Source organism: Ambystoma mexicanum, chromosome 4p (assembly GCF_040938575.1).
Source record: "Ambystoma mexicanum isolate Mex_15411 chromosome 4p, UKY_AmexF1_1, whole genome shotgun sequence".
Lineage (NCBI taxonomy): Eukaryota > Metazoa > Chordata > Amphibia > Caudata > Ambystomatidae > Ambystoma > Ambystoma mexicanum.
In genome coordinates this window covers 914634579-914660878 of record NC_090927.1, presented here as the reverse complement: position 1 = coordinate 914660878, position 26300 = coordinate 914634579, and the positions used below count along the sequence as shown (strand labels likewise).

Sequence of the window (26300 nt, the reverse complement as noted above, 5' to 3'; positions counted from 1 at the left end):
TGAGCATCTTTTCCACAGACACGCCCCTCCCCGTCGTGCCTTCCCAAGCCATTCTCATCATTCGGGGCAGCCGTCTGGTTCACATCAATCGGCTCTAGTTTAGTGAAGTTGTGTAGCAAACTCTGCCTCCCAAAACAACAGTCACTGGAGCCAGACTTCAGAGTAGGGACTGTCACAGACTGTCCACTCTACGACCACTCCATCTGAGGTACTATCATCCGGGGAGAATTTTCACACTTGTTAATGACCACACACGTTTGGTATGGCTAAGGGAACAAAAGGACTCTAACCCTCGAGTCATGCGATGGTTCTTAGACCTGCAACCTTACTGTTTCACCGTGGAACACGAAAAGGAAAGGAAAAGGGGAATGTCGATTTCCTTTCCAGGTTTCCTTGTGAAAGAGATGCGGCTACATCGCATAGGGGAAGGGTATGTGAGACACCAAAGTGTGTCTCATCCACTAGTCCCCAGGGATCTCTCGCTCAGAGGCCAGCGCACAGCCTTCACCTTTGGATTCAGACCCTGGGAGTGGATCAGTGTGGAAGGATCACCTGGGTGAGGGGTATTCAGGAAGTGGGGGTGAGACAGCCTATGAGGAGACTCGGTATTCCTCCCTTTCCTGTACCCATGATCCGTCCTATTTCATAGGATTCTCTGATGTCGCAACCCCACTCACCTCCCCACCCTTTTTACACAAACACTGGGCCAGGGAATAGGGTGACAGAGTAACAAGGCTAAGTCTTACACATTGCATTGGACATGTCCCGCTAATTGGGTCAGGCAAAGTCAGGCACTTCACTCCAAGTGCATACATCCGATACCAATTAGCTCTCCTCACACGGATAAAAGGCGGAACATAGAGACACATTCTGAGCAAGGTGGAACAGAACACGAGTAAGAACAGAACTTCTGGGGCATCGATCCACGTTTTGAACCGCCTTTGTGTTAAGAGCCTGAGCCATAGTGTGCCATCTTGTCTACAGGGACCGCCTTAGTCTATGCTGTCAAACGTGGGGAGGAGAGATGACTAAGCCACATTTATTCTTTTGAACACTAACTTTCCTTTACATACATTCCTTTTCACACTTTTTGTACTAGGTATAGGGCAGGCATTGGGTTTTTGTTAGCATATGATATTATATATGGAATTTATAATGCGTCTGTACACAAGTGTTTCTAGGCGTGACAAGAGAAGGAGGGGCTAACATATGGAGGACAAAACAACGATGTTACTAGGCCCTGTGCCATTCAGATCTCGCAAGTGCAGGGAAGTGGAAAGGGAGAAGTGCAGGTTACTCAAAAGTGCAGCCAGCGTGTGGCTCATTGCAGGTAGCTCAAGAAGTGCAGCCAAAGGGTGGCTCATAAGTGCAGACAGAAGGGACTGTAGGGTTGCAGATACAGACCACAAGTGCCAGGGGAGCTGGGAGGCAGTGCAAAGTGCAGATGGACATGCAGGAGCCTGGCCCCAAGTTCAGAGGGTAGCCAGGTACCAGTGCGTGGAGCAGTCGGGAAATCAGCAAGGGAGAGGAAGAGAGAAAGCGGAAGCAAAGAGGAAGGTCTTGAGTTGCTGCCGGAACGGGAGGTGGTTCTGTTCATGTTTGAGAGAGGCAGGGAGGCAGTTCCAGAGGGAGGCCCAGCCGAGATCTTCCCCCAACACTCTGCTTGGAAAAGCGACTGACCGTCATAGAGTTGGAAGTCAATGAGTGGATAGGTCGAGAGGGGAGATGTTTAGGAAGAGTGAGCTGGAGGTAGGCGGTCCCAGGCCCCAGGAAGCCTTGTGGGCGATGCAGAGGGTCTTAACTTCATCCTTGCCGCCACTGGGAGCCAATGTAGAGATTTCAGAGCTGGAGAGATATGATCCCTGGGCTTGAGGCCAAGAACAAGTCCTGCAGTCCTGTTCTAGGTAAGTTGAAGAGGTCGGAGAGTAGAGGCAGGAAGATTTAGAAGAGGCTGTTGCAGTAGTCCAACCTAGAGGGGACCAGAGCTCTGGAGACAGTGAGCTTCTTGGGAAAGTGAGGAAAAGAAGAATAACTCTGAGGAGGTGCAGCGGATAGTTTGACTTCTTAGAGAAGTCAGAGATGTGAGGAGAGAAGGAGAGGGTGGAGTGGAAGATGACCCCCATGGTCCTTAGCCTCACAGGAAGGATCAGGAAGAGGGCCCAGGGTGGGCAGCTAGGGGGGTGGTAGGAGGGGGGGGGAGGGAGGGAGAGAGAGAGAGAGAGAGAGAGAGAGAGAGAGAGAGAGAGAGAGAGAGAGAGAGAGAGAGAGAGAGAGAGAGAGAGAGAGAGAGAGAGAGAGAGAGAGAGAGAGAAAGGAGGGAGCTGGTGTTGCGATGAGGAGGATCTCAGTCTTACTGACATTAAGTCAGAGATCATTGACAGCACACCATTCTTGAATTGTGGTCAGACAGTCTGGAATGAGAGGAGAAGAGTAGGCTGAGGGGAGCCTGAAGGAAAGAAGGGTTGCACCCGAATAACACTGAAAGTTGGAGCAGAAGGAAGCGATGTGGTGGGCAAGAGGTGCCAGGTATTGGTTGAAAGGCCAGGGAGAGAGGTTAGACCCCTGGGGGACACCACAAATGGAAAGATATAGAAGAAAGGAAAGACTCCAGTTAGACCTGGGAGGTTCGGTCAGTGTGAAAAGAGGTCAGCCAGGCTAGGGCCTGATCAGTGGTACCCAGGTTATCACAGACACGATTGAGTACGATGGCATGGTTGACCGTATCAAAGGCAAAAGAAAGATCGAGGAGAATGAGGACAGAAGGAAGGTTAGAATCAAGGAATGAGAGCAGATCTTCAAGGATGTTCAGGAGTACAGTTTACATGCTTCTGGCAGCTCTGAAGCCAGACTGGTGGTCGTAGAGAAAACCAACAGATTCAGCGTGCAGATTACGCTGGAAGATGGCCAGCCTTTACAAGAGTTTTCCCAGGAAAGGGATGATGGAGATCGGGCCATATTTAGCCAGAGAAGAAGGATCGGCAGGGGGCTTCTTTAGCAGGGGATGCACAAGGGAGTTCTTAAGGTGGGAAGGGAAGGTTCCAGTGGCAAAGGAGTGATTGCAGAAATCGGCTATGGCTGGAGCAAGGGTGTCGCTTCATGGGTCAGATGACCGAGAAGGTAGATGGCAGTGCTGTAGTCGGCTTGGCCCGAGGGGTGGAGAGAGAGAGAGAGAGAGTTGGGAGGAAAGGAGAAAGTGATCACTCCGGAAGAGAGGCGTGGTGAGAGTTGGAGAGGGGGAGGTGTGAGGAGATCAGAACATCCAGGGTGTGCCCTGCAGAGTGAGTCGGGCCCAAGGGAATAATAGAGAGAGTCGCAGAGGTTGCGAAAGAGTCCTAAAGAAGGGCAGATGGATGTTAAGGTCTCTGAGGAGGAGAAGTTGAGAGGCAGAGGCGAGGAGAGGTCAGCCCACTCAGAGAGGAAGGGGGCGGCCTGGCCAGATGGCCTGTAGATAGCGGCCACAGTGAGAGAAAGGCCAGGAGAGAGAGAGAGCTGAAGACCAGGAATTCAAAAGAGTAGTTCTGCATAGGAATGATAGACGCAGGGATCCACTCCGGAAAGATCAAGGCTACGGATCAAGGGACAGTTGGTTCTGGGTTCGGAGAGGACCTTGTAGCCATCAGGAAGGAGAGTGTCAAAGCTTGTGACTGAGCTGGTCATGAACCAAGTCTCTGTCAGACCGAGTAGATCCAAATCGAGCTCTTCCAGGAGACGGCAGATGTCAGAGGAGTGTGACAGCTGAGTCAGAGATAAGAGTAGCAATATGGAGCAGGTTGGCCCCTTTGAAGGACTTCTGTGGAGGAGTACAGGTCAGAGGTACACCCTGCGGAAGTGCTGCAGGTGCCCGAGGATGGGTAGAGGAGGAAGGAGGAAAAGGCAAGGTAGCCAGGGAGGAGGAGGTGGGTGCCAGAGGGGTGGCAGAGGAAGAAGGCAACAGGCTGGCCGGAGAAGCAGCAGGGGCACCCGTAGAGGTGGCAGAGGAAGGAGGGGCAGGGAAGCCACAGAAGGGAAAGAAGGAGCATCAGGAGAAGAAAGGAAGTTGATAAGGCATGGTAAGTGTCTATCAAAAAGGAAGGGGTTGGCTTGAGGGCCTTGGACCAAGACAGTGCCATTTACGTCAACATTGATGATGAGCTTGGAGGAGTGGAAGGGGGCCAGGAGGGCCTCCCACCTGGTGCCACCATCAATGGGTGAAGAAGAAAAAGGAGAGAGAACAGAGACCATATGGGGATTCCATAGGCCTAGAGAGAGAACGACAAAGAGGATGTTGGTAAGGATCTGTCGTTAGGAAGCAATAGTGTAGGTATCAGCGATAGGGAGGCCTGGGTTGGAGACCAGGATATCCATCCTGAGCTTCTTCCTGTCAGACTTAGCGAGGGGGATAGGATAATCGATAGAAACGCAGTTAGAGAAGATAGGTGGGACAGAGTGCACCAGAGAGGGTGCAGAGCAGAGGAGTGGAAGGTGAGAAGTGAGGGGAGCCAAAGCTGGGAGTGGGGGAATCGCTGGGAAGCTAACAGGCGGGGGGAGGGGAACTAGGGGGGGAACAGAAGGAGTGGTGCACAGAGAGGACAGAACACAGGTAATGGAATTCAATGCATAGACAAAGTCAATCACCAAGGAGCCTAGAAGTAAGGAATGAACACACAGGAATACACGCAGAACAATGTAACCAAACAACCCTGGAGAAACAAAAATGGCAAGAACAGTACTCAAAAGATTGTGGGGGGAGATGAGCTGAGGGGAGGGATAGGAATGTGGGGAGCGCAGCAGCAGAGGGGAGGAGGGGCTGCACGCAGCTGAGCAGAGCGCGCATACGCGACCTAAGAAATTTGCGAGGGTGCACGTGGCTTAAGTAAGAGGGAGTGCACGCAGCCTAAACTGCGAGGGAGTGAACACAGCCTAAAGTAAAGGGGGCGCATGGGGTCTAGAGTTGCGCAGGCACAGCCTAAGTTGCGATGGGGTGAAAGCAACCTAAAGTAAATGGGGGCGCACACGGCCTAGAGTTGTGCAGGAGTGCACACAGCCTAAGTTGCGAGGGAGTGAACGCAGCCTAAAGTAAGAGGGGGCGCACGTGACCTAGAGTTGCGATGGGGTAAAAGCAACCTAAAGTAAATGGGGACGGGCACGGCCTAGAGTTGTGCAGGAGTGCACACAGCCTAAGTTGCGACGGAGTGAACGCAACCTAAAAATGGGGTGCACGTGACCTAGAGTTGCGCGGAGGCGCTCGCGGCCTAGGAAGCAAGGGAGTGCCAGAAGCCGGGGGGTGGTCCAAGGACAGTACACGGGGGAAAACATGTGTCTAAGACTGAGAAGGGGCACCAGGTCAGGGGGAATGCATGGAGGGTAGCAAGCTAAATCTCCCCAAACCTCCTTACCTGGCGGTCGCAGACAGGTGGGTGAGGTTGTCCGCACTCACTATCTGCGCCGCTACCCCATCCCCGCCAAACACCTGCGTCGCTCAACACTGCGGCCTTGTCCTGCGAGGGCTTTGCCGCAGAGGGTCCATACCTTGGTTCTTATAGGGATGAAGTGTGGACGTAGCGAGGCGTGCTAGGTATAGTCGGGCAGCGTCTCCTGCACACCTGTGTCGCTCAACACTGCGGCCTTGTCCTGCGAGGACTTTGCCGCAGAGGGTCCATACCTCGGTTTTTATAGGCACAAAGCGTGAATGTAGCAAAGCATGGTTTAGGCCTTTTTTTAGTTGACAGACTCAACTAGGACTGTTTTGTTTATGATTTGATGGTCGAGACTACTCCATCCTATCTATAGGGCAAAGTAGAAGTTTCTCCAAACCCATTGAAACTTCAATAAAGGTTTTTACAAATTGTATCTTTTGTGTCAGCATCATACTTGTAATACCATGCCTCCCTTACGCATCAGACCATTAGGATCACAGCTTCAAAACACCCGGACATCGAGTCGAACCGCAAGAAGCATTGCGTCACTCATCGAGCCAAGTCAGAGGTTACCAATGACCGAACCACACGAAGATCTACTTCGAATTGATGCTCATCTCGCCAGCATGACTCGTCTGATCCAAACCGGATTTGGCCTGCCTCATCAGTATCCAGAAGCCTGGTTCGATGCTGTTGAACCTCCAAAATCTGAGAACAAGCATCTTGGTCCACTTTTGGGACCCTAGAGACGGCTAAACCACCCATTTGCACCTTTTTCAACAAGACATATCATTTTGGTAGTGATGTATTGCCTTTCACCCCATCTACAATACTCAGAGTGCTTGAGTCGTCTATATTCTGCGTTCTTTCAGATGTGGGGTTTATGTCATTTTTTTTTTATAGACAGTTATTATTGCATATGGTGTGTTTAATTAAAGTATACATATTTTTATAGAACCTTGATTCAGAGCCTTCCTTTATTTTGGAATGTTGTACTATTGCGGTTTGGGCTGCTACTGTGATCACATTCACACCCCTCTTAAGAGTATAACCTGCCCTCGACCCACGTTAGCACAAAAGGCGAAGGAGAAGTATCTATTGAGTGTGCCTATTTCACCTTTATGAGTGGGATCACAATGCGTTTGTAGTAGTGCGAGGGGCTGAGTAGGAGGTTTCCCCACTACTGATCCTTATATTACTATAGAGCAGTAGTCATTTTGTCACACCACCCAACCCATACCAACAAGAAAGAACAAAAGAAACAGGCGAGCAAAAATGAACACACATGTAGAAATAGACAAATGAAACAGATCTAAAAACAACCTCTGGACCTGCACACCACTCAAGCTCAGCCATTAAAACAAAAGTAATAAGCCTATATACTTTGACTCTCCCTCAAACTTCCCCATCACCAAGACTGATGAGAAATCTATGCATGTCAACCCAACCCTGCTTGCAAACAAAGCGCACATAACCAACAACCTAAGTTTTCACCACACGCCCTCAAACCAATATAGTCATAACTCCACACTTCTCCAATCAATATATAAACCGATCTAAAAGACATGCATGCTCTCAGGTCTCCCACCTTGAAAAAAAACAGCTGTGGGGTACACACCACAATCTAACTCGAAAACACACCCACACAGAGGCCATTTGCTGCTCCTGGTTCTACACGCACAAACTGTTAAGCAGAACATCGTTCCTTTTCCCTCTACTCCCCTTCTTTTTATCTATTTCAGATGCAGACCATGAAAATGGCAGCGGTGCTTGGTACAAATCCCAATAACATAACTTATAAATACTCCTCAAATATACAATAAAGCGCAACAAATAAATAAGATTCATAAAACACCTTAAGAAAAATATAAGTAATGTCCCAAACCCGAAGATAAGAAAAATATACCCATTTAAAACATTTACTAACATACTTTTCCTGTAAAAAACACCTAGTTTATTCAGACATTTTATTATGAAATGGCTTTTCCTCATCATGTTCAAAAGATATAGTATGGGAAATATAGAAAAAGCAAGGAAAATATTGACCATGCAGTTGGCCTACGATATTTTTTTTTAATTTTTTTTATTGGTCGAACACATTTTTCAACCTTTAACATATAAGAGAACATTTTCCAAATTCCAAAGTCATCTGGCTCCTTATACCTCTTTAAAAGTTTTCCAGGTTCTCCCTGTCTTCAGGGGATTACTCCTCTGTCTCCGAGAGAGATAGGTAAATTCTTTTTACCAATTTTAAGGCATTCAGAATCTGTCCAAGTTTGTTGACTGTCATTAGACGTTCCCACCATTCTTCCTCGACTGTGGCTTCCAAAGGTCCCATGGAATTGTTCGGATAAATGCTCCCTATTTTTTGGAATCTCGGACAGGAGAGTGTCAGGTGCCTCATGGTTTCTAAGATTTCTGATTTCCTACAGAAGCGACAACCTGGATCTTAAATAGTGAGCTGTTTTCTTAAGTACTGCACTTCTCTTGGCGGCAGTAGATTGAGTCTGCACCGCATCAATAGATTCCTATATTGGGATGATGGAAATCTTGTGAGATGCAGGGGGCTAGGGGGATGATTTAGTTGTTTCCTTTCCCATATAATATTATGGCAGTAGTTATTTTGCGCCTTATGCATGTCCGTATCTATCCAGTCCTTCTCCCGTAACAATTTCTTAGCCTTTTCCAGATTATCCTTCAGTGTCTCTATTAGGATATTCTTTTGTTGTAGTAGGTCTTTACATTGCTGTTTCCACTTACACAAGATTTTTTCGGACTTGTTGTTTCCGGAATTTGCCACTATCTCAAATGGGATAGGCAGTGTATCCAAAAGGCATTTGCGATAAAGGGAGATGGTTTTCCATAAAACTGTCGAGGCCATGGATTGTAGCCTTAACACATGTCTGACTGTTTCAACTTTAAGGCAATTTGGTAATCTTAGTATTTTCCGCCAGAAATAGGCTTCCAGCTTCCCCCATTCAGCCCATGCCAAGTTTAGACAAGTCAAGATAGGTTCGACCTTTTGCTTGTAAAAGGAGATGGTCAGTAGCATGGAGTAGGTTCCATATCTCCGGGAAAGCTCTCCCCTGATTTGTTAGTTTTTCAAGCCATTCTCTGATGAAATTGATTTGGGCCTGTTCATTTATATTTTTGTTGATTTTGACCCCAAGATAAGTTATAGTGTCCACTACTTTCAGCTCCTGATGTTCAATTCTCCACGTGAAGGCCTTCCATTTCTTCCTTGCCCTAGGGCAGATTGCATAACCAGGATCATCGACTTGTCAGCATTAATTTTCATTCTGTTTGTATCAAGGTATACCTTGAATTCCGCTATTCAGCGCCGAAGTCCGATTGCCGTTAAGTCGATGAAAACAATGTCGTCCACGTAGAGAATCCAGGAGAGGTCAGTCCCTTCGAGCTTTGGTGGAAAGGCTCTAATTTTCTCCTGGGAGTCTTTTATGTCCACCAGATACAAGATGAACAGAAAGGGTGCAAGCGCACAGCCCTGTTTGATGACTTTTGATGTCAGAATTTTCTCTGTAGTGTATCCACCCTTCGATACAATTATTCGAACTGAGGTGTCCGAATACAGAGCTTTTATAGCTTCCAAGAGGTCTCCAGGGCAATGCCAGTTTTCAAGTTTAGCCCATAGGAGTTCTCTGCTAACTGCGTCGAAGGCCTGCTCAAGGTCCAGGAATCCCAGCTAGATGTTTCCTTTTGTTTCAAGGGCTCTCAGTTTTAGAAGATTTAGTAGAAAAAGATTCAACGAGGTTCCCACTCCACTCAGGAAAGCCATCTGGTGCTTATCCAAAATTTCTGCCCTAATAGCCCAGTTTTTCAAGTCTCTCAGTAGGATTGAGGTGATTATCTTACCAATTGAATCTAAAAGACCAATAGGCCTGTATTTCCTCGGATTGGTCCGGTCGCCTTTCTTAAAAATTGGGACTATCAGGGCTTCTTTCCAGGATTGAGAGATAGTTCTGGATTTCAAGATCTGCTGGAACAGGGGCAGGATGTAGTCCGCCCATACCTCCCAGTTTTCTTTCAGCATGTAATTCGAGATGCCGTCTGGGCCGGCCGCTCTTGAGGAGCTCAGATGTGTATGTCATTTCTGTCTATCTCAATCGACCACGGAGATTCTGTGGTCATTTTAATGGGTGAGTTGGTAGTTTCACCCCTTCCAAATAGAGCCGTGAAATGCTCCACCCAATTTTCTTTTGAGACTTTGTTGGTAGTTAAGGCCATCTGAAAGTCTTTGCCCTTATTCATAATTTCCCATAGGCATCTTGTATTAGAGGTATTTATTGCGGCTAGCATATGTTCCTCATCTGCTTGGGCTCTCCAGATCTTTGAGGATTTTAGCCAATGTTTGTACCTTTGTTTATACTTTTTCTTGGTTAACTCACTGTTAGACGAATTTCTTCGAAATAGTCTTCTTAGGTCAGCATGCAGTTCTCGTCGCCTTATGACCAACTCTTTATTATAGGCATGTTTTCTTTCCACTGCGACAGAGTTATTCGAGACTCTCTTAATTTCATAGTCCTTCAGCAACCATCTGTATTCCACTGAGTTCTCGCAATTTTTGATATTGTCCTCTAGATGATGCCTGAGTTTTGGGATCGCTGATGCTTTAATTCTGAGTCTATTGGTGCCCCACGATAACTCAATTGGGCGCACAAATAGTTGCTTTGAGGCCTTAGATTTCCAGCAGAATTCTACTTCCAATAATGCATGGTCGCTGGTGAGCTGTTTTTTTTACAATGAATTTCTCAATCCACCTAAGTGTGTTTCTTCCTACAAAGCAATAGTCCAGACAGGCACTACCTTGGTTTCTGAACTAGGTATCCGTGCCTGGGAGATCACTCTGTGCCTGCCCATTTAGCATTTCCATGTCTCTAATAGACATTTCCGTTGTCCATCTGCTTTCCCACAGTTCCAAAAGTGTTATTTGCTTCAGGCGCCCCCTTTTATCGAGGAGCTTCAAGTTCAGGTCTCCACAAAGTATTATCAATTGATTTGGATCTTCTAACATGGTCTCGTCGACCGATAGCTTCCATGATGTCTGAAGAATAATTTTCCGTTTCACAATCTTGGCTACTCCGGTAGGTGTTAATAAGGAGGAGTTTGATCTCGTCACTCCCTCTATTTTTACCCAGTTTCAACATCTGAGTGTATGGATTGGGTGTCTGGTGTGCTAATACTTGTAGTTCGTAGTCTTCTTTAATTAAAGTCAAACGCACCGCACGAGGTCGTCCCAGCGGTCATTTCAATGCGTGGTTGATGTAAATTTGGTATCCCTGGCATACCGGACTTGTAATCACCCATGATTCCTGTAGGCAAATAATTTCAAAATCGCTCAGGAAGTTACATTCCCCGGAGTAGAGATGACTAAAACCCCTGGTGTTCCAAGAGGCCAGAAGAGATCGTACTTCAGTGCCTTCCCTTTGGCTCTGTTGCTTCTTTTTTTCCCACTGAGTGTCGGTCTTTACTGAGGTCTTTTCTTCACAGGCCTCTTTAGAGGGATTAGCTCTTGCATAGTTCCCTTTGGAGCTCGAGTTATCAACCGTGAACCTTAGCTTAGTCATGGGGTTGTGGATTGTTTTCTGGCGGTCATCTCGCAGAGGGCGTTTACCAGATCTAGAATCGCTGGATCGTTCCAATCGTGGGGGTCTGTTAGAGTGCGAGTTAGGTGGAAGCCTTGTCCTTGAGTTCGATACATTCGCCCTCCTTAATTGGGATTTATCAGTGGATCGGACGGGTCGGGAACGAGAATGATCCTTGTCCTGGCCTCTTCCCTCATCTGCCTCCAGTTTGGTAAGCCTAAAGCCCAGATCCCACAACCTGTCCTTTGTTTTCATCACCTTATCCATTATTTTCTGTGATCTAAAATGGATGGTGATAAGGTCTAATCTCCGGTCTTCTGTAAATTCAATGATCGCTATATCATCAGGTTCTAGGGTCCCGGAGGCAATCACCTGGTTAAGCAGAGTTAATGTGTTTTTCCTATTTAGGAGGATTTTATTCTGATCTTTCGTAGATCTTTCCAGTTTCACCTGAAAGGTTTTTATGATATTTTCCCTCCTATGGTCAGTCCGGATTGGTCGATCTTTGGTCACTGTTCGAGTTCTCGCATGCTCCTTCTCGTTTAAACTCTCTTTGTTGATGGCTGGTCTTGTATCAGACCTCCCTTCATGACGTCTTTGTTGTCTACGAAGCTCCAGACATTTCAGGTGATCCTGGGATTTTGTGTAGGAGTCCTCTTGCTTTAGTAGACAAGGAATTCTCGTCTTTCCACCGGTTTGTTCTTCTTTCTGGATGAGATTGATGTTTAGTTCGCAATGATCTTTTATCCTCAAGTTGCTGGAGGAGATCATTTGATTTTCCCACCTTAGATGACAAATTTTTGCCGCTGCCTAGTGTCTTGTGGACAGGCCTTCGTGTCTCTTCCTTTTCCTTGTTTTGCCTTGGGTGTTGTCGCCTTGGGGTCCTCCTGATTTGAGTATCTGTCTATTACTTGCCAGTCCGTCAAACTGATATTAGCCCAAGATTCCTCGTCCTGATTGGTCCTGATTGGTTTTGATTATTTCAATCAGGTCACTTAGAGAGCCCGATGCCATGTGGTTTTTTATTGAATTTTATTTCTCGTCTTGGCTTTTTTTGCTGGTGGTTTCCTTTCATCCTGAGTTGGAATGTGGATATTCCTTAAAAAAGCCTGAGAACAATTTGCTTTACGTTTGGTAGGTTGTTTTTGGGTTTTCTTTTGTGAAGTGGTCAAATGAGCTGGCAAACAGATAGATTAGGCCAGCCCTTTTGCGGGATGTATCAATTGGTTTGGGTCTTGGAACAGTGCATAGCTTGGTTTAGACCCCTTCGCGCCCAGTTTCACAGTAGATGCTTGCTTTCCTTTCCTCAAACCAGCCAGGCCTTTACCCAGTATCATTGAGCCTCTTGAGGGGGAATCTTCATTGTTGTCGATTTGGGTAGGGGTTTCCCTTGTTGGTTTTTTGATGGATTAATACATAAGGAGGCCTTAGCCTCTTGTAGATTTCCTGATCCACTTATGATTTTCCAGAATAGCCTCCATGAGTAGTAGTTTATTGTTCGACTCATGTCGTGCAAAGTCGCACAGTCGATTTTGCCATTGATATTCTCGTATAATTTCAGGAATGGGGCAATTGAGATGTTGAGTGCTGCCATGACTACGTTTTGGGTGTAGATAAAGTCACCCATCCTTCCTTTACTACAGATATCGCTGATTTTTGTCAAGGAGGATTCGTCAATCACCATAGGGGGTACTTCTTTAACCCAATTCGGCCCTGATTTGCTCAATAAATCCTCTGACTTTTTTGCTAGAGCGGCTGGATGTAATGTCTCTTGGACGTCTAAAGTCGAGGGATAGAGACTTGCGGGTGAAACCTCATCCAGGGCCGCAATTTTGTCCATAATGAACGATAGACTTCTTTTTTCCGACACAATTCTCCCCGTGAGATTCGAGATATCATTAATCAGTTTGTTTGCAAGACAGGCATTAGATGGCAGAGGTGTTGCTACCCCCGGGGGCCCCTTCGGCGAAACAGGAGATATAAGCACCTTCAATGGCGATGTTGGCGCCCTGATAACAGATGGAAAATCAGATTCATTTTGGCAGAGTTCCTCAGGAAAGTCATGATGGATCATTGGTGTATCCAGCAACTTTTTCCAGGCGTCATCCTCGCCTTCAGGGGCCTTGTTATTTCCCGGGTTCTCCTTAAAATCTTCCTCGCAAATACCATATCGGAGCCACCTTGATCCAATCGAGCATTCAGAATTAACTGACCAGGGCCTAAGAGTTCTCCCCCTACGATTGGGAGGATCGGGATTGGCATATACACCAATCCAGCTTTTTTAGAGCAGCCTTCCGGTTCTTCTGGTGGCTGTGGGTCCTGGATGATTGCGATTTGGATTTTATAAAGTGGCAATTTGGGAGGATGTAGGTCAATGATGGCAGTTGGATCCGATACCTCGTTAGAGCTAGATTTTTCCAAGAGTGAACGACACTCTAGAGTCTTCCTGGTGGTTATTTTGCTGTTCCCTCAACCTTTGGGGGGAGCCAATGACATTGTTCAAAGGGTTCCCCTTTGCATCCAGTATCGTGTCAGGGAGAAGGGCTGATTCGCCTCACCAGAGATGACTAATATGGCGAGGGCAGAGTCAGTTTCCAGGATGGTTTGCTCAGTTAATTTCGACCCCTCATCTAGGTTTGGGGACAATCCAGGAGTAAGTATTGGGAGTACCCCCCTTGGCCGAACTTCTTCCGTAGCCTTAGGGGTGTCCACCCAGATTGGTTTGTCCAGATCTCCCAGTAGAATCAGGGATCCAGCCATCCCTACTTTTTCTAGTGATTTGTTGGAAAATGGCAGGCGGGATTGTTTCAGAGATGAAGGAGCTTTAAGACTTGGTCAGGGAACAGGCGACTTCATAGTCGAGGGATGGTACAAGAGTCAAGGCGCTGCTTTAACTGTTACCTGGTCTTGATCCTGGCATCAGTCTCGACGGCCGTCGAGTTACTCATCCCGCGCAGAGTTGTTCCCGGAGTGCAGCTCCTCTTAATGGAAAGATAAGCCGGGTGTGGAGTATCGCTGTCAGTCACCAGCACGGGCGCCCCCAGCAACACCACTTGCGCACCACTCCTGCACCGCTGACACGGTAGTGGGCGCTTTTGAGTGTTTGGTCGGGTCGGGTCACCACGGGCTCCTCCTCCTTTCCCTTAAAGGAGACTCCTCACCACACAGGACCTTGGAAAAAATAATAATAATAAAATAAAAATCAGCTGTGGAGAAAGCCAATTTCTTTCTCTTTGCAGCAAATGGAATGGAAGGCAGCAGCAAGGGGGTCCAGTACCGACACCACCACTTCCGGTCCAAATTGGCAAATGGAGTAGTAAGAGTGACAGGTGAGCTATAAAGTAGCCCCTTAGTAATAATAACTTGCCAACAAAATGTTAGAGAATAAGGGGGCTGGAAAAACGAGGGTGCGCTTGGTACAGTGATGTTACTGTTGCCCGGTTGCCGGTACACACGGAAACACACTCTGCCCTGCACTTGAACGTGTACATAATGCCGATGGTACATAGATAATCAGCTTTCCTTGTGGTTTTTATTTCACCACAATCAGTTCAAAGGCTTTTTGCCCACATTCACCAATAGAATGGAATCTTTTGGGCTCCAATATGTTCCCGGGGGCCTGCACTCTCACCTATTGGCCCATTAGCAAGGTTCACAGGCTTGGACACCTCCTCCTCCTCCAAGCTGGGTTCGATATAGAGTACAGTCAGAGCCAGTACTCGCAATCCTTGACACAAAAAAGCACTGATAGAATAGAATGTGGGGATGTGCATGGGGATGTGCTTGCTGTACCCTGACTAACAGGACCAACAGGACTCACCCCCAGAGAACCGCACCACACCACTTTTCTTGCTCAGAGGGCACTAAGCTTGTGCGATGTACTCATTGGCCACTCTGGGCTCAGGGCTCTGGATCAGCCTGCTTTTTCCTGTGACTGCTCTCTGACAAAATAAAACAAGAAACCCACTCTCACTCACTTTCTGCACAACCGCTCTCGCAATGACTGGCAAATCCTGCCAGCAAGGACCCGTGCGAGGTGTGCCCAGGCCGCACCAGTGACTCCCGGAGATTCATCTGGGTGCAGATGGAATGGAGAAAACAACTCGCGTTGCTCGCTTTGCAGTTGTGTTCCTACAAGCGAGTTAGAGGGTTAGAAGAATGGCCGTGCGAACGTACACAACATGTGTCAAGCCGCACTGAAAGGATCAGGTTTCCACAGTCAGCCGCTTCCGACACAACGCTAGCGCTTCTTCGAATGATTTGTAAATGAACATTCAAATGCAATGTAAAATAGTCCACACATTAGGTTACATCTTAACCAAGAAGATTTCAGTAAATGAACGATAAACATTAAATGTGCCTTACCCCATCTAAGAGTGTGTTTGATAAATGAGCACGAAGGTCTTTGCGGAATGGAAACTCCAGGTTAGACACATGAAACACTGAGTTATCTCTGTCAATCATATAAACCTCATTCTTGCCATCAATCAACATCATGTACCTGAGAAAAAAAAGAGAGGAAACAAGTATTATCTACCTTCGTTCATGTATTTAAATGCCAACATTACATTTCAAGAAACAATTCTGGACTGCGTGTTTCCTGTGGCATGTCAAAACAAATTAAAAAAATCCATGATATTTCATACAACAGTGGGATGACACCTGAAATGGAATGTTCCCAACAGTGACTGTTTCACTATTACCCAGCCATGAATGTTGGTTTACTGGTGCCCTACCCAGCATTGCTCTTTCGCAACCTTTTACTCTTACAACAAGCTGATGTCAGAAAACAGGCGATCTCAGCTATCATTGTTTTGGGGTTTTGTCTATAACGAGAATCAGCACACATGAAGGATGTGGCAGCTAATCAGGACACTAAGAGACCAGGCTTTCGCTACGGATAAAAGCCGGCATTCATAGCAGGGCGTGTTCTGCTCGCAGTTGCCAACTTCATGTGGCTGCCAAGCTTCTTCCGCCTCCCCGCTAATGCTAACTATCTCCATTTCCCCCTGCTTCTAGCACCTTCTTGTGTGGGGACATGCCTCCACTCCGGTCACCATGGCTCTCTGTTACCTAGGGCACATGCCATGGAAATGGAAGAGGGACTCTGCTTGGTGTCCCAGCTTCCATTTCCATGTCAGCATTGTTTTTTTTTTCGAACTCTTATTTTCATCCAGCTGCCCATGTTTCTTCTTGGATGCTTACCATTAGTAGCCAGGGTGTTAATAACAATAATAGCCCATTCTTCGGGCCATTACAGAATGATAATGGCACAACCTGCGTAAGACATTGCTGTATTAACTTGGGTCGGGGTAGATACAATCCAATACGCCTCCAGAAGAACAAATTACTTACCCCTGGTGGTGTTCTTCCCTGCTTTATAGCTCTCAATCTTTTTCTCAGCAGGGGTGCAATGCGCTCTGGCATCAAAAGTCATTGAGCCATCTTTGTGACCTGAAGTGACATTGATGTGGGCAAAATAGCGCGTTCCGTGCCTCGTTACCTCAGATTCATTTTTGCATGCCCTGCATGCTATTCAGGAACCTTGCCCTAAGAGAAATTCTCTGACGCACTTTTAAAAAAATAACTTCGAATTTTCGTAGATTTCTTCACCAAGTCTAATAAGAAACCCTCAGTTTTGAAAAAGTGCTGCGATTGATGCACTAAAATTTGCTCACCTATCTTCACAGAATTGGTCTGTGGTGCCTCAGTATCAAATACATTGTGGCTGATTGCGTCTAGTGTCAAGTTATAACACCTAAAGCCTTAAAAGGAAAGAGCCTCCAAAATGGCCCCAAGTTGTTCCTCTTTCAAGTCCCCATGCACGACACCAAATCATAGACTGACGAAAAAAGCTCCAATGATGATAAATCGTCCAAAAAAGAAAAAAAAACGGTTGAAGAAATGCCATAAGAGATCTCACTCGAGGAGCAACTCCCATCATACCGCTTCTTCCTCTTTGAAGAAGAGGAAAAGGAGGAGGCATTCATCCAAAGACTCGTGTCAAGAAACACAAGTACGTTTCCCGGCCAAATCTACCTCAGCGGAGAAGTGGAAAGAAATTTGCATCAAAATGATGCAGATCTTTGAAAAAGCAGGCCTGCCCGTTCTCTCTTCCTTTGGGGAAAAAGACCATTGAGCCCACTGCACCCGACAAAGCTGGCAAGGACTCAGTACACCAACCACCTTATGTGCCAAAGAGCCTAAGACCAATGAAATCCTCGATTTGACGACTCGCAATGCCACCAACATCATCAGTGGCTGATTCTTTCTTCGACGGTCAGTCGGCTTCATGGGCACCATCGTCATGAAACATGCACTCAATAACGACAGGCGAAGATCACTCAAGTATATTTGCTTCAAAGTCTGGATGGGATTTTATGTCCTCTTTCCAGGACATTTTCAACGAGGATGACGACACAGTTCCCTCTGGATTTGAGCCTATGGGTCTTCCCCGACAGACATCCTGAGGAGTTTCAGGAGGAGGAAAAAAGGCTCCGATCTAGCCTTTGCCCTGCATGATGCAAGTGCAAAATTCCCACAAGGAGATCCTCCAGCAAACTCAAATGTGGCATACAGAAGAATGTTGGCAAAGGTAACTGATGAGTAACATCTGAGAGTAGATGGCAAGACCAGAGGTGCCAGTGCTGGAGTGCTGCCAGGGCAGGGCTAGTGAAGTTGAAACCTTGTTTACCTGGGTATAAAAGCAGAAAAGGCAGCAATCTAAAGACCAACAGACACAGAAACAGAAAGCAAAGCAGGCTAAATGAGGGACATAGTCCAGATTCTGGTGGGACTGGCAAGCCCACCAAGGAAAATAAATAAGACTTCCTTGAGAAAACAAGAAAGAACAAGGGGGACAGAGAGAAGTGTGGGGGGGGGGGGGTGAGAGAGAGACACAGACAGGCAAACAGAGTCTAAGCAAGCTAAGAGCCACAGACTGGATTTTGGTGGGTAGACACAATCCCAGCATAAAAGAGAAGATTGTTTGGAATCCAAGCCAAGAAGACTCGATTGAAACCAAGCCAGGAGAACTTAGTAAAAGTCATGGCGCACTATGAGAAAAACCAGATGGCCTCCAGGAGCCAGACGACACTTAAACAACATAGCACCTCCCTGAGCTGGCAGCAGGCATCAAAATGGATAACAGCATTGGCTGTGGAGTTTAAATAATGACTGTAGATTGAAAATATACTAGGACAGATGGGTAAGAAATCAATTGCCCTCTGATAAACAAACCGCCAAAACCAAAGATTGCCAGCGTTCTCCAGCAGCATTTGTTGATGGATTACAAGGAGCCAGAAACCCTACTGTAAATCAGCTTTTGCTTCTGGAAACATACCCCTTACCTGTTTTTTGCTCCCTTAACCCTTGCAGGCTTCTGAGACCCTTTTGTTTAGGACTGAATAAAACATTTTGTTTAAACTGTACATGAGTATCGGGCAGCTGTCAATCCCTCAGTCTGTGACAGCTGTCATTCAGTGTTTTGTGGGGTGGGTCGGATTAAACATGATTTGCAACCGGGAAAGAGCGCTCAGCCAATCATGTGGCTGTAAACATGGGAAAAAACTGCCTGTGTTCCACCAGACACTTGAGCCCCTTCCCCTGGCACTGCCATCTTTTTGTGCCCCCAGAACCTCTGGGACCCAAGTGATCGCCCAACTCCCCTCCCCACCAAGCTTACCTGCTGGGACTCCTGGTACCCCTGCTTCTTCCCATTGGGATGTCATCACAGAAATAGAAAGGGACATAGTCTCTTTTCTCTTTGCCATGGTGGTAGCCATCTTGTTTTTTTTCACAGGAGATTGGGCTTGCAAAATGCACGTGGGGCCCATCTCCAAAACTAACTGCATCCCCATGGAGCCCTGAGGTGTGGCTAGCTATGACCTCTTCTTCGTTGGGCATACTGGGCTGTAACAGCCCCCACCGCCAGCCTTTTACTTCAGTCAGGCCTGCACAGGCTTGGGCAAGCGGACCATTGCCGGTCCGGTGGGCCACCCAAAGTGGGAGTGCTAGCTATATTAAAACATTAGAAGGAATTCAATTTTTCTCAGCATTTAGAATTAGGTAATGAAGGAACATACAGTCTTTCATCACACTTAGCTTTTGAAAAGGTCAGACAGTCTTGCGAGTGCTATCCACGTCTGCTGTATCCTGAGGTATTAGTCCCTTCTCAGCTCACCTAGTAGTTCCATTTGTATGTTAAATTACATTGGCAAGAAGATGGATCCCTGAGGGATGCCAGTGAGTGCAGGTACCAGTGAGGATGTGAACTTTTCCACTTTCACAAGTTGCACACCATCTCAAAGGCACGAGAACCATTAGAGTACTTTCCCATTGATGCATATACATCTCCTCATGGTGTTAAGGAGGGTTGGTTTGAAAAAGCTGCTGACAGATCCAGGAGCACAAATTGGCATGCTTCGCCATTGTCTGAGAGGCGTGGTGCACATCAAAGGGGCAGAGTTGGAGCGGCAACCCACTCCAAAGCCTAACTGGTGGTTGTTTTTCATGAAGTATCTTGTCAGTTGACTGCTAAGCAGGAAGGAGAGGCTGTTAATCAGGGAGTATTTGTTTAAGAGAGGGGTAACCTGGTCTGACTTGACACAATCGGAATGTTCTATTGCTTGAGTACAGACTAATCTCCCTGCTGCTTATATCAGGGCTGGTAGTCCACCTTCTCCAGATGTTGGAGTATGCTAGTAATCCTCTATGCCTACTCAACAATGATTGTTTCATCAGCTCACTTGCTGTTGTGCAAAGTGTGCATGTCTACAAACTGATGAGATTAATACTTAATGAAAATAAAGTAAATGATGGTGCTGTGTAGAAAAGAACACTAAAGCTATGTATAATGTAATGCAACACCTTTATTATAAATCGAAGATATTGGGCTCTGGTTGAAATAATGTCTATGTTTCAGAGGCCGAAAAAATAAAAAACAGTCTTCTGCGTATTCTCACACCCTCAACGTCGGCTACTGGAGAGGATCAAATGCCTGAAGAGCCTAGTGGTTTCAGCAAGAACAGAAAACTGTACTGAAAGTGTTTGAGAAGAACTAATAAGGTCACAAGCATACTTTAGAGAACATAGCTGTGGTATCTAAGGTTTGAGCGGGAAGCTTGATAAATTATCCCGTGTAAGTGGTCCTGCTCGTCATCCATGCATGGTGATAGAGGGCTGGTGACTGTAAGTGAGTGAGTGACAGCTCAACAGACTGCTGGAGGTGTGATGATTTATGTAAGCTCTATGTATGTCAGCTGAGCCTGAGATGATGGTTACTGAGAATGGCCGGTGGGTGTGTAACCTGTCTTAATGTAGAGTAACTGCACTGCTACATATATAGCAAAAATAAAGTGACATGTTTTCTACCTTCTGAATCTAGTCAGATGACCGACTGGAGGAGTCCGGCTGCATTAAAACACAGGTGTGCTAATTCAGGACCTCTGATTTAGGCCCCATTGACACAGGAATGCAGCGCTTTGCTCTTTTCTTTGGTGAAATCATAGTCCCAGGAACATAGTGACCAGCGCGCTCCTTGGTCCCCTTACAGTCTCTGCTAGGTCTAGAAATGGTCAAGGTGACCCTCCTCATCACAAATGCCAAACCAGTAAGAGCATCTTACTCCCTGATGCCTAAAGGAATACTTACCAATAGGAATTTCAATAAACCGCTGCCAGGGTACTATTGTTACACTTTATTACCAGTAAGTACTTTTTTCCTCAAGCCAGGTTTGATGCACATACCAAAGGCTTAAAGCCTCGGACCCACATTTTGCTATTAGACGTGAGTGTGTAGTGGTGTGTCTCTACCTGCCCCTCCTCCTGCATCAGGGATGGTCTCTGGGCAGTAGAGAATAAAGGCATGTATAGTGTAATTCCACACCTTTATTATAAACAGAAGATAATAGCTTGTGGTCGGAATGGCTTACCCAGCTTGCCACTAACACTATAGAGGGGTTGGAACTAATCGAAGATATATGACGTTGACCAGTTTTCTTAGTTCCTCAGACTTCTAAATTTAACGCAGTTCAACCTTCTACGTCTTCTAGCATGAACAATGCTTGGGCCCTGGACCTACCTCTCAAAGATCACAAGCACACCACAGGCAGACAAGAAAAGTGGCAGACAAAATCCCAGAAAGTAGAACACCACATCAATCTGAACAATCCATTCATCAAGCAAGAGACTGATCACAGTAACCGAAACATACTACTACACAACCACCATCATGAAAGCGTCCAACAAGAGCCATGAAGCACTGCGTCAACACCCTACCAGATCCTGCAATACCTCGATTGACTGAGAAATACAACCCCATCTACAACTTCTTCACAGACAAAATGGACAAGATAAGGTAGCTCCAAAACCCTGACTGGTAGCTCCAAGCACACCACAGACGTCCCAGCCTGCAACATTTCAAGATGTGTCAAATTCAGGCCATTTACTCTGGAAGACCTGGCCAACACTCCTGCAACCCTCAAATCCACCAGCCACAAAAGAAGACATTCTCCCCACCACCATTAAGAACCTCATCACATGAGAAGCCCTTAAAGCAATTCTCAACTTACAATGGAACCAGTCATCTCACTGATGGCGAACCCCTGTCAGGTCCCAGTCAAATTCTGTCCTGCAGGAGTTGCTGAAACCTGTAGACACCTCCCAGTTGTCTTACCTGCAACTGCCTCAGATTTTAATTGCATGCACAACCCCTTAGGAAGGAAATAATAAAGTTACTCACCGTAGTGCCTACCTTACTCCTAGTCCATAGTCCCCTTTCCTCCATACTTATGGGACATTCCTCTGTCCTGTGGGACGGGACCGGAGCACTTTGTAAAAAAGCATCACATTTTTCAAAATGTGTCCTCTTTTTACGCGGGGTACCGCACGCGGCCATAACCCTGCCCTCCTTAGCTCCGCCCAGCACATCGCCCATCAGTCCTTTTTCTATCGCCAGGTCTATGACCTTTAAGCAATAACAGAGGAATCCTTTTAGAGGGGAGGGCGGGCGTATGGAGGAAAGGGGACTATGGACTAGGAGTAAGGTAGTCACTACGGTTAGTAACTTTATAATACTCCTACGTCCCGTCCCCTTTCCTCCATACTTATGGGAGATTCCCAAGCACTCCTCACTGAAACAGGTTCTTAAGCATAGCTTGACCGAACTGAGCATCAGACCTGGAGCTCCGGTCCAGGCAGTAATGCTTACAAAAAGCCGATGGGGAGGCCCACGTACCCGCTTTCGCAATGGTCTTCCAGGGAACATGTTTTTGGAAGGCAACCGCAGCTGCCTTGCCCTGCACAAGATGAGAATGAATTCCCTTTGGGGCCCGAAGACCCTGAATGGTATACGCCTCAGGAACAGCGATCCACCGAAAGATGGTCGCTTTCGAGGCCGGCTTCCCTTGCGGATTTCCGAAGGTCACAAAAAGCTGCGAGGAGTTTCTGAGCTCAGATGTTCTGTCCAGATAGAACTTAAGAGCTCTTCTAACATCCAGGCAGTGCAGAACCCTTTCGGCCTCTGAGGCCGGGTCTGGCAAGAATACAGGCAATGAAATCGACTGATTCAAGTGAAAATCAGAGACCACCTTAGGAAGAAAGGCAGGGTTCATTCGCAGGACAACCTTATCTTTATGAAAAGTAAGGAATGGATGCTCAACCGACAAGGCCTGAAGCTCACTTACATGCCTTGCTGAAGTCACAGCAATCAAAAAGGACGCTTTCCAGGAAAGGTACTTAAAATCGACAGTAGCCATGGGCTCAAAAAGCTTATGACAAGGCCGTAAGGACCGCATTCAAATCCCACCTGGGATGCAGGTTGCGAACAGGAGGATAAAGATGCATCAGGCTTGCAAAGTGTCTTTTAATGACTGGATTAGACAGTGAAAAGGAACACTGGTCAGTGGACAAATAAGTGGCAATAGCCGCTACGTATGTCCTGCAGGACAAGACATGGATGCCAGCCTCTGCCAGATGTGAGACAAAAGACAGGACCGCGTCGATAGTAGCCTCCCTGGGGTCTAGCTGCCTAGCCAAACACCAGTGACAGAAGCATAGCAATTTACTTTTATACTGAGATCTTGTTGAAGGCTTCCTGGCCGCTTGAATAATGGGCATGTTATCTGCAGACAAGTTGAAGTGCTCTAAAGATCTGAACTCGGGCACCAAGCCGCCAAGCTGAACGATTGTGGGGATGGGTGCAACAGTTGTTGATCGCTCTGGTGAAGCAAGTCGGGAACCAGTGGGAGGTTGAGCGGTGGGCACACTGATAGATGCTGAAGCTCCGAAAACCAAAACCTGGCTGGCCACCAAGGGGCTATGAACAGCAGGCAGCAAATCACTGTTCTCCTCAGCTTGAAAAGCACCTGATGGATCAGAGGAAGAGGCGTAAAAGCATAGGCCTTCATATTGTGCCATGGGATTTCGAGAGCATCCCCGAGTGAGGAGGCTCCAAGCCCGTTTCTGGAGGCATACAGGGGAAGCTTCTTGTTTATAGATGTTGCAAAGAGGTCCAATTCTGGAGCGCCCCAACAGTGAAAAATGTCCAAGAGGATCTCTGTGTTCAGCTCCCACTTGTAGCTGACAATTACCCATCGGCTGAGGGCATCTGCAGTGACATTCAGCTGGCCCGAAATGTGAACTGCTAACAGCCAGATACCATGCTGAATGGCCCATTGCCAGATCTGAATGGCAAGATCCACAAGAGGAGGAGACCTGGTACCCCCCCGCTTGCTGATATAGAACATGAACACCGCATTTTTCGTGCGGACACGGACCACCTTGTTGACAATACCTGGTTTGAACGCTTTCAGTGCCAGGAATATAGCCATAAACTCCAGATAATTTATATGAATCTGTCTGTCCTGTCGCGACCAGAGATTTGGAACTTGAAGATGATCCAGCGTCGCCCCCAAACCCAGAAGGGAGGAGTCCGTTGTGACAGTCAGTAGCGGGCAAGGGTCCTGGAAGGGAGCGCCCACCGACAGATTGAGGAGAGACTACCACCACAAGAGGTCCGTCCTCATGAACGATGGAACCAGTATCATTTTGGAATCTTGATCCACTACCTGAAGCCATGAGCTCCGAAGAGCCATCTGCGACTGCCTCATCGTGGGGCGAGCAAGAGGAAGAGCAAGCACACACAAAGCCATGAGGCCCAGAAGCCTCAAACCACCAGGCCGACATGCTCCCCGACTGCATAAACACCTGACACGTGGCAAACAGATCCGCCATTCTGTCCCCAGTCAGGTATACCTTCAATCGATTTTGTTCCAACGAAAACCCAGGAAAACCCGTCATGGAGGATTTCTGCCAGTTCACCGACAGCCCAAGGTGGAATAGGAGCTGGAGGAGAGACTGAAGGTTGCTCGAGGCTTTCAGTGGACATGGACTGCGCAATACCCAGTCGTCCAAATACGGATACACATGGATACCATGAAGCCGAAGATAAGCTGTGATGACCGAAATCATCTTTGTAAAGACACGCAGTGCCAAGCGGAGACCAAAAGGGAGCACACGAAACTGGAAATACTCCTCCCTCATGGAAAACTGTAGGTATTTCCGTTGCAGGTTCCAAATGAGGATATGCATACAAGCATCCTGAAGGTCCCCCACACTGAGCTAGTCGCCCTTCTGAAGAGAGGACTTTATATGGCTGATGGTGATCATCTTGAATTTCTCTTGGGGAAGAGAAAGGTTGAAATGGGAAAGGTCTAGGATGGTGCGCAGGCCAGCCTGGTTGGGTTTGGGCACCGTGAACAGACGGGAGTAGAAGCCCTCACATCGATCCCATAGGGGAACGGGTTCCACTGCCTTGAGATCCAGAAGCTTCTGGACTTCGGCTCTGAGGGAGGTTGTCCCCGATTGCTGGAAAGGAGGATTGAAAGGTAGGGTAGGGGGAAGCGGCAAGCCGAAGCCAGCCCAAGCTACTGACAAGACCAACCGGTCCTCAGTGATGGTTTGCCACGCCTCCCAGTAAGACGCAATGCGCCCCCTACTGGGGTCTCGTGCGAGAGCCAAAAACCCTCATTTAGCGGGTTTCTCAGAGGCAGGACCCCAGGATCCAGAGGAGGAGGCTGAGAACCGAGAGAAAAATCAGCCTCGCTGCTGACGCCGGTGGGAATTTCCAGCTGGATGATCAACTCTCCATGTTTTCTGATCTAGAAACCCCCGAAAACCAGAGGAAGAGCGAGGCTGCAAAGGCGCTCTCTGAGCTCTAAAAGGTGGCTTTACCAGAACAGACAAAGACTAAGCCGTCTGAGTGCTGTCCTTTGTTTTAGTCGGCTCTACGTTCGTTGACGAATGGAACAGTTCTTTGCCGTCAAAGGGCAGGTCCAGAACTTTATCCTGCACCTCCTTGGAAAACTTTGTAGCATGAAGCCAAGCCTGACAAGACGTGTCCACGCCAAGCATGAGGCCCAGAGCCGAGGTGTCGACATGGTGCGCTGCAACCTCAAGCATATCCTGCGCAAGGACTCTGCCTTAAAATCATCCAGCTTGTCCGCAGGAATGAACTCCTCAAATTCTGACAGACCTTTCCACATTTTCATATTTGCCCCCTGCTAAAATGAGCTCTGTGTTCGCCTGGCGCAACTGCAGAGCCGAATTAGCAAAAATCTTCCTTCCCAAAGAGTCCAGCACCTTGTCCTCTTTGGCCAGAACTGCTGTAGATGACGCTGAGGCCGGTCTGGATTGAAGCGTAGCGGCCACCACCACTGTGGAGGAGGTAAGCGGGAAAACGCTAAGGCTACCTCCTCCGAATTATGAAGCCTATAACGAGCATCAATCTTTTTGTTAACATGCAGTCCACAGTGTGGCTTATCCCAGACTTTGCGGACCTCGGCCAAAGCATCTTTCTGAAAAAACAAACCGGTGCGCTCCTGAGGAGACAAGGTGAACACCCCCAAAAGCACCCCTTCCTGCAGAGGGGTTGCCTCAGGTACTGGAACATCCAGAAGAGTCATCATGTCCAGTACCCGGTCATGGAATGCCCTAACAGAGTGGGGCTGGTCATCACCCTCGTGATCCCCTTGCATGTCATCCAACACGTCCAGATCGAACTGCGTCACACGCTTGGTTCCGACGAAGACTTGTCAATTGGAGACAAGGGCGGCGGAGGCGGAAGAGCTGGAGATGGGCCAACTGGTAGAGATGGGACAGCTGCCGGAACAACCAATGCTGTGACCTGAACCATCGGAATGGAACCGGGCCCTGGAGGGCAGATTTCCTTAAAAAGACCTCTGAAATATTCCTTAATGGGGTCGGAATGTATTAGCTTCCGAAATTTTCCAACGAAGGCATCC

At 47.4% G+C, this 26300-nt stretch overlaps 1 protein-coding gene across 2 annotated transcripts in view; it reads right to left on the bottom strand.

The window, feature by feature from the left end:
• RNGTT (RNA guanylyltransferase and 5'-phosphatase) overlaps nucleotides 1-26300 on the bottom strand; it is a 2962270-nt gene that overhangs the window by 2018940 nt on the left and 917030 nt on the right. For both annotated transcript variants that reach the window (XM_069606512.1, XM_069606514.1), the window contains exon 9: nucleotides 15365-15500. In XM_069606512.1, the coding sequence (XP_069462613.1) occupies nucleotides 15365-15500 (136 nt within the window). The remainder of the gene's footprint in view (nucleotides 1-15364; nucleotides 15501-26300) is intronic.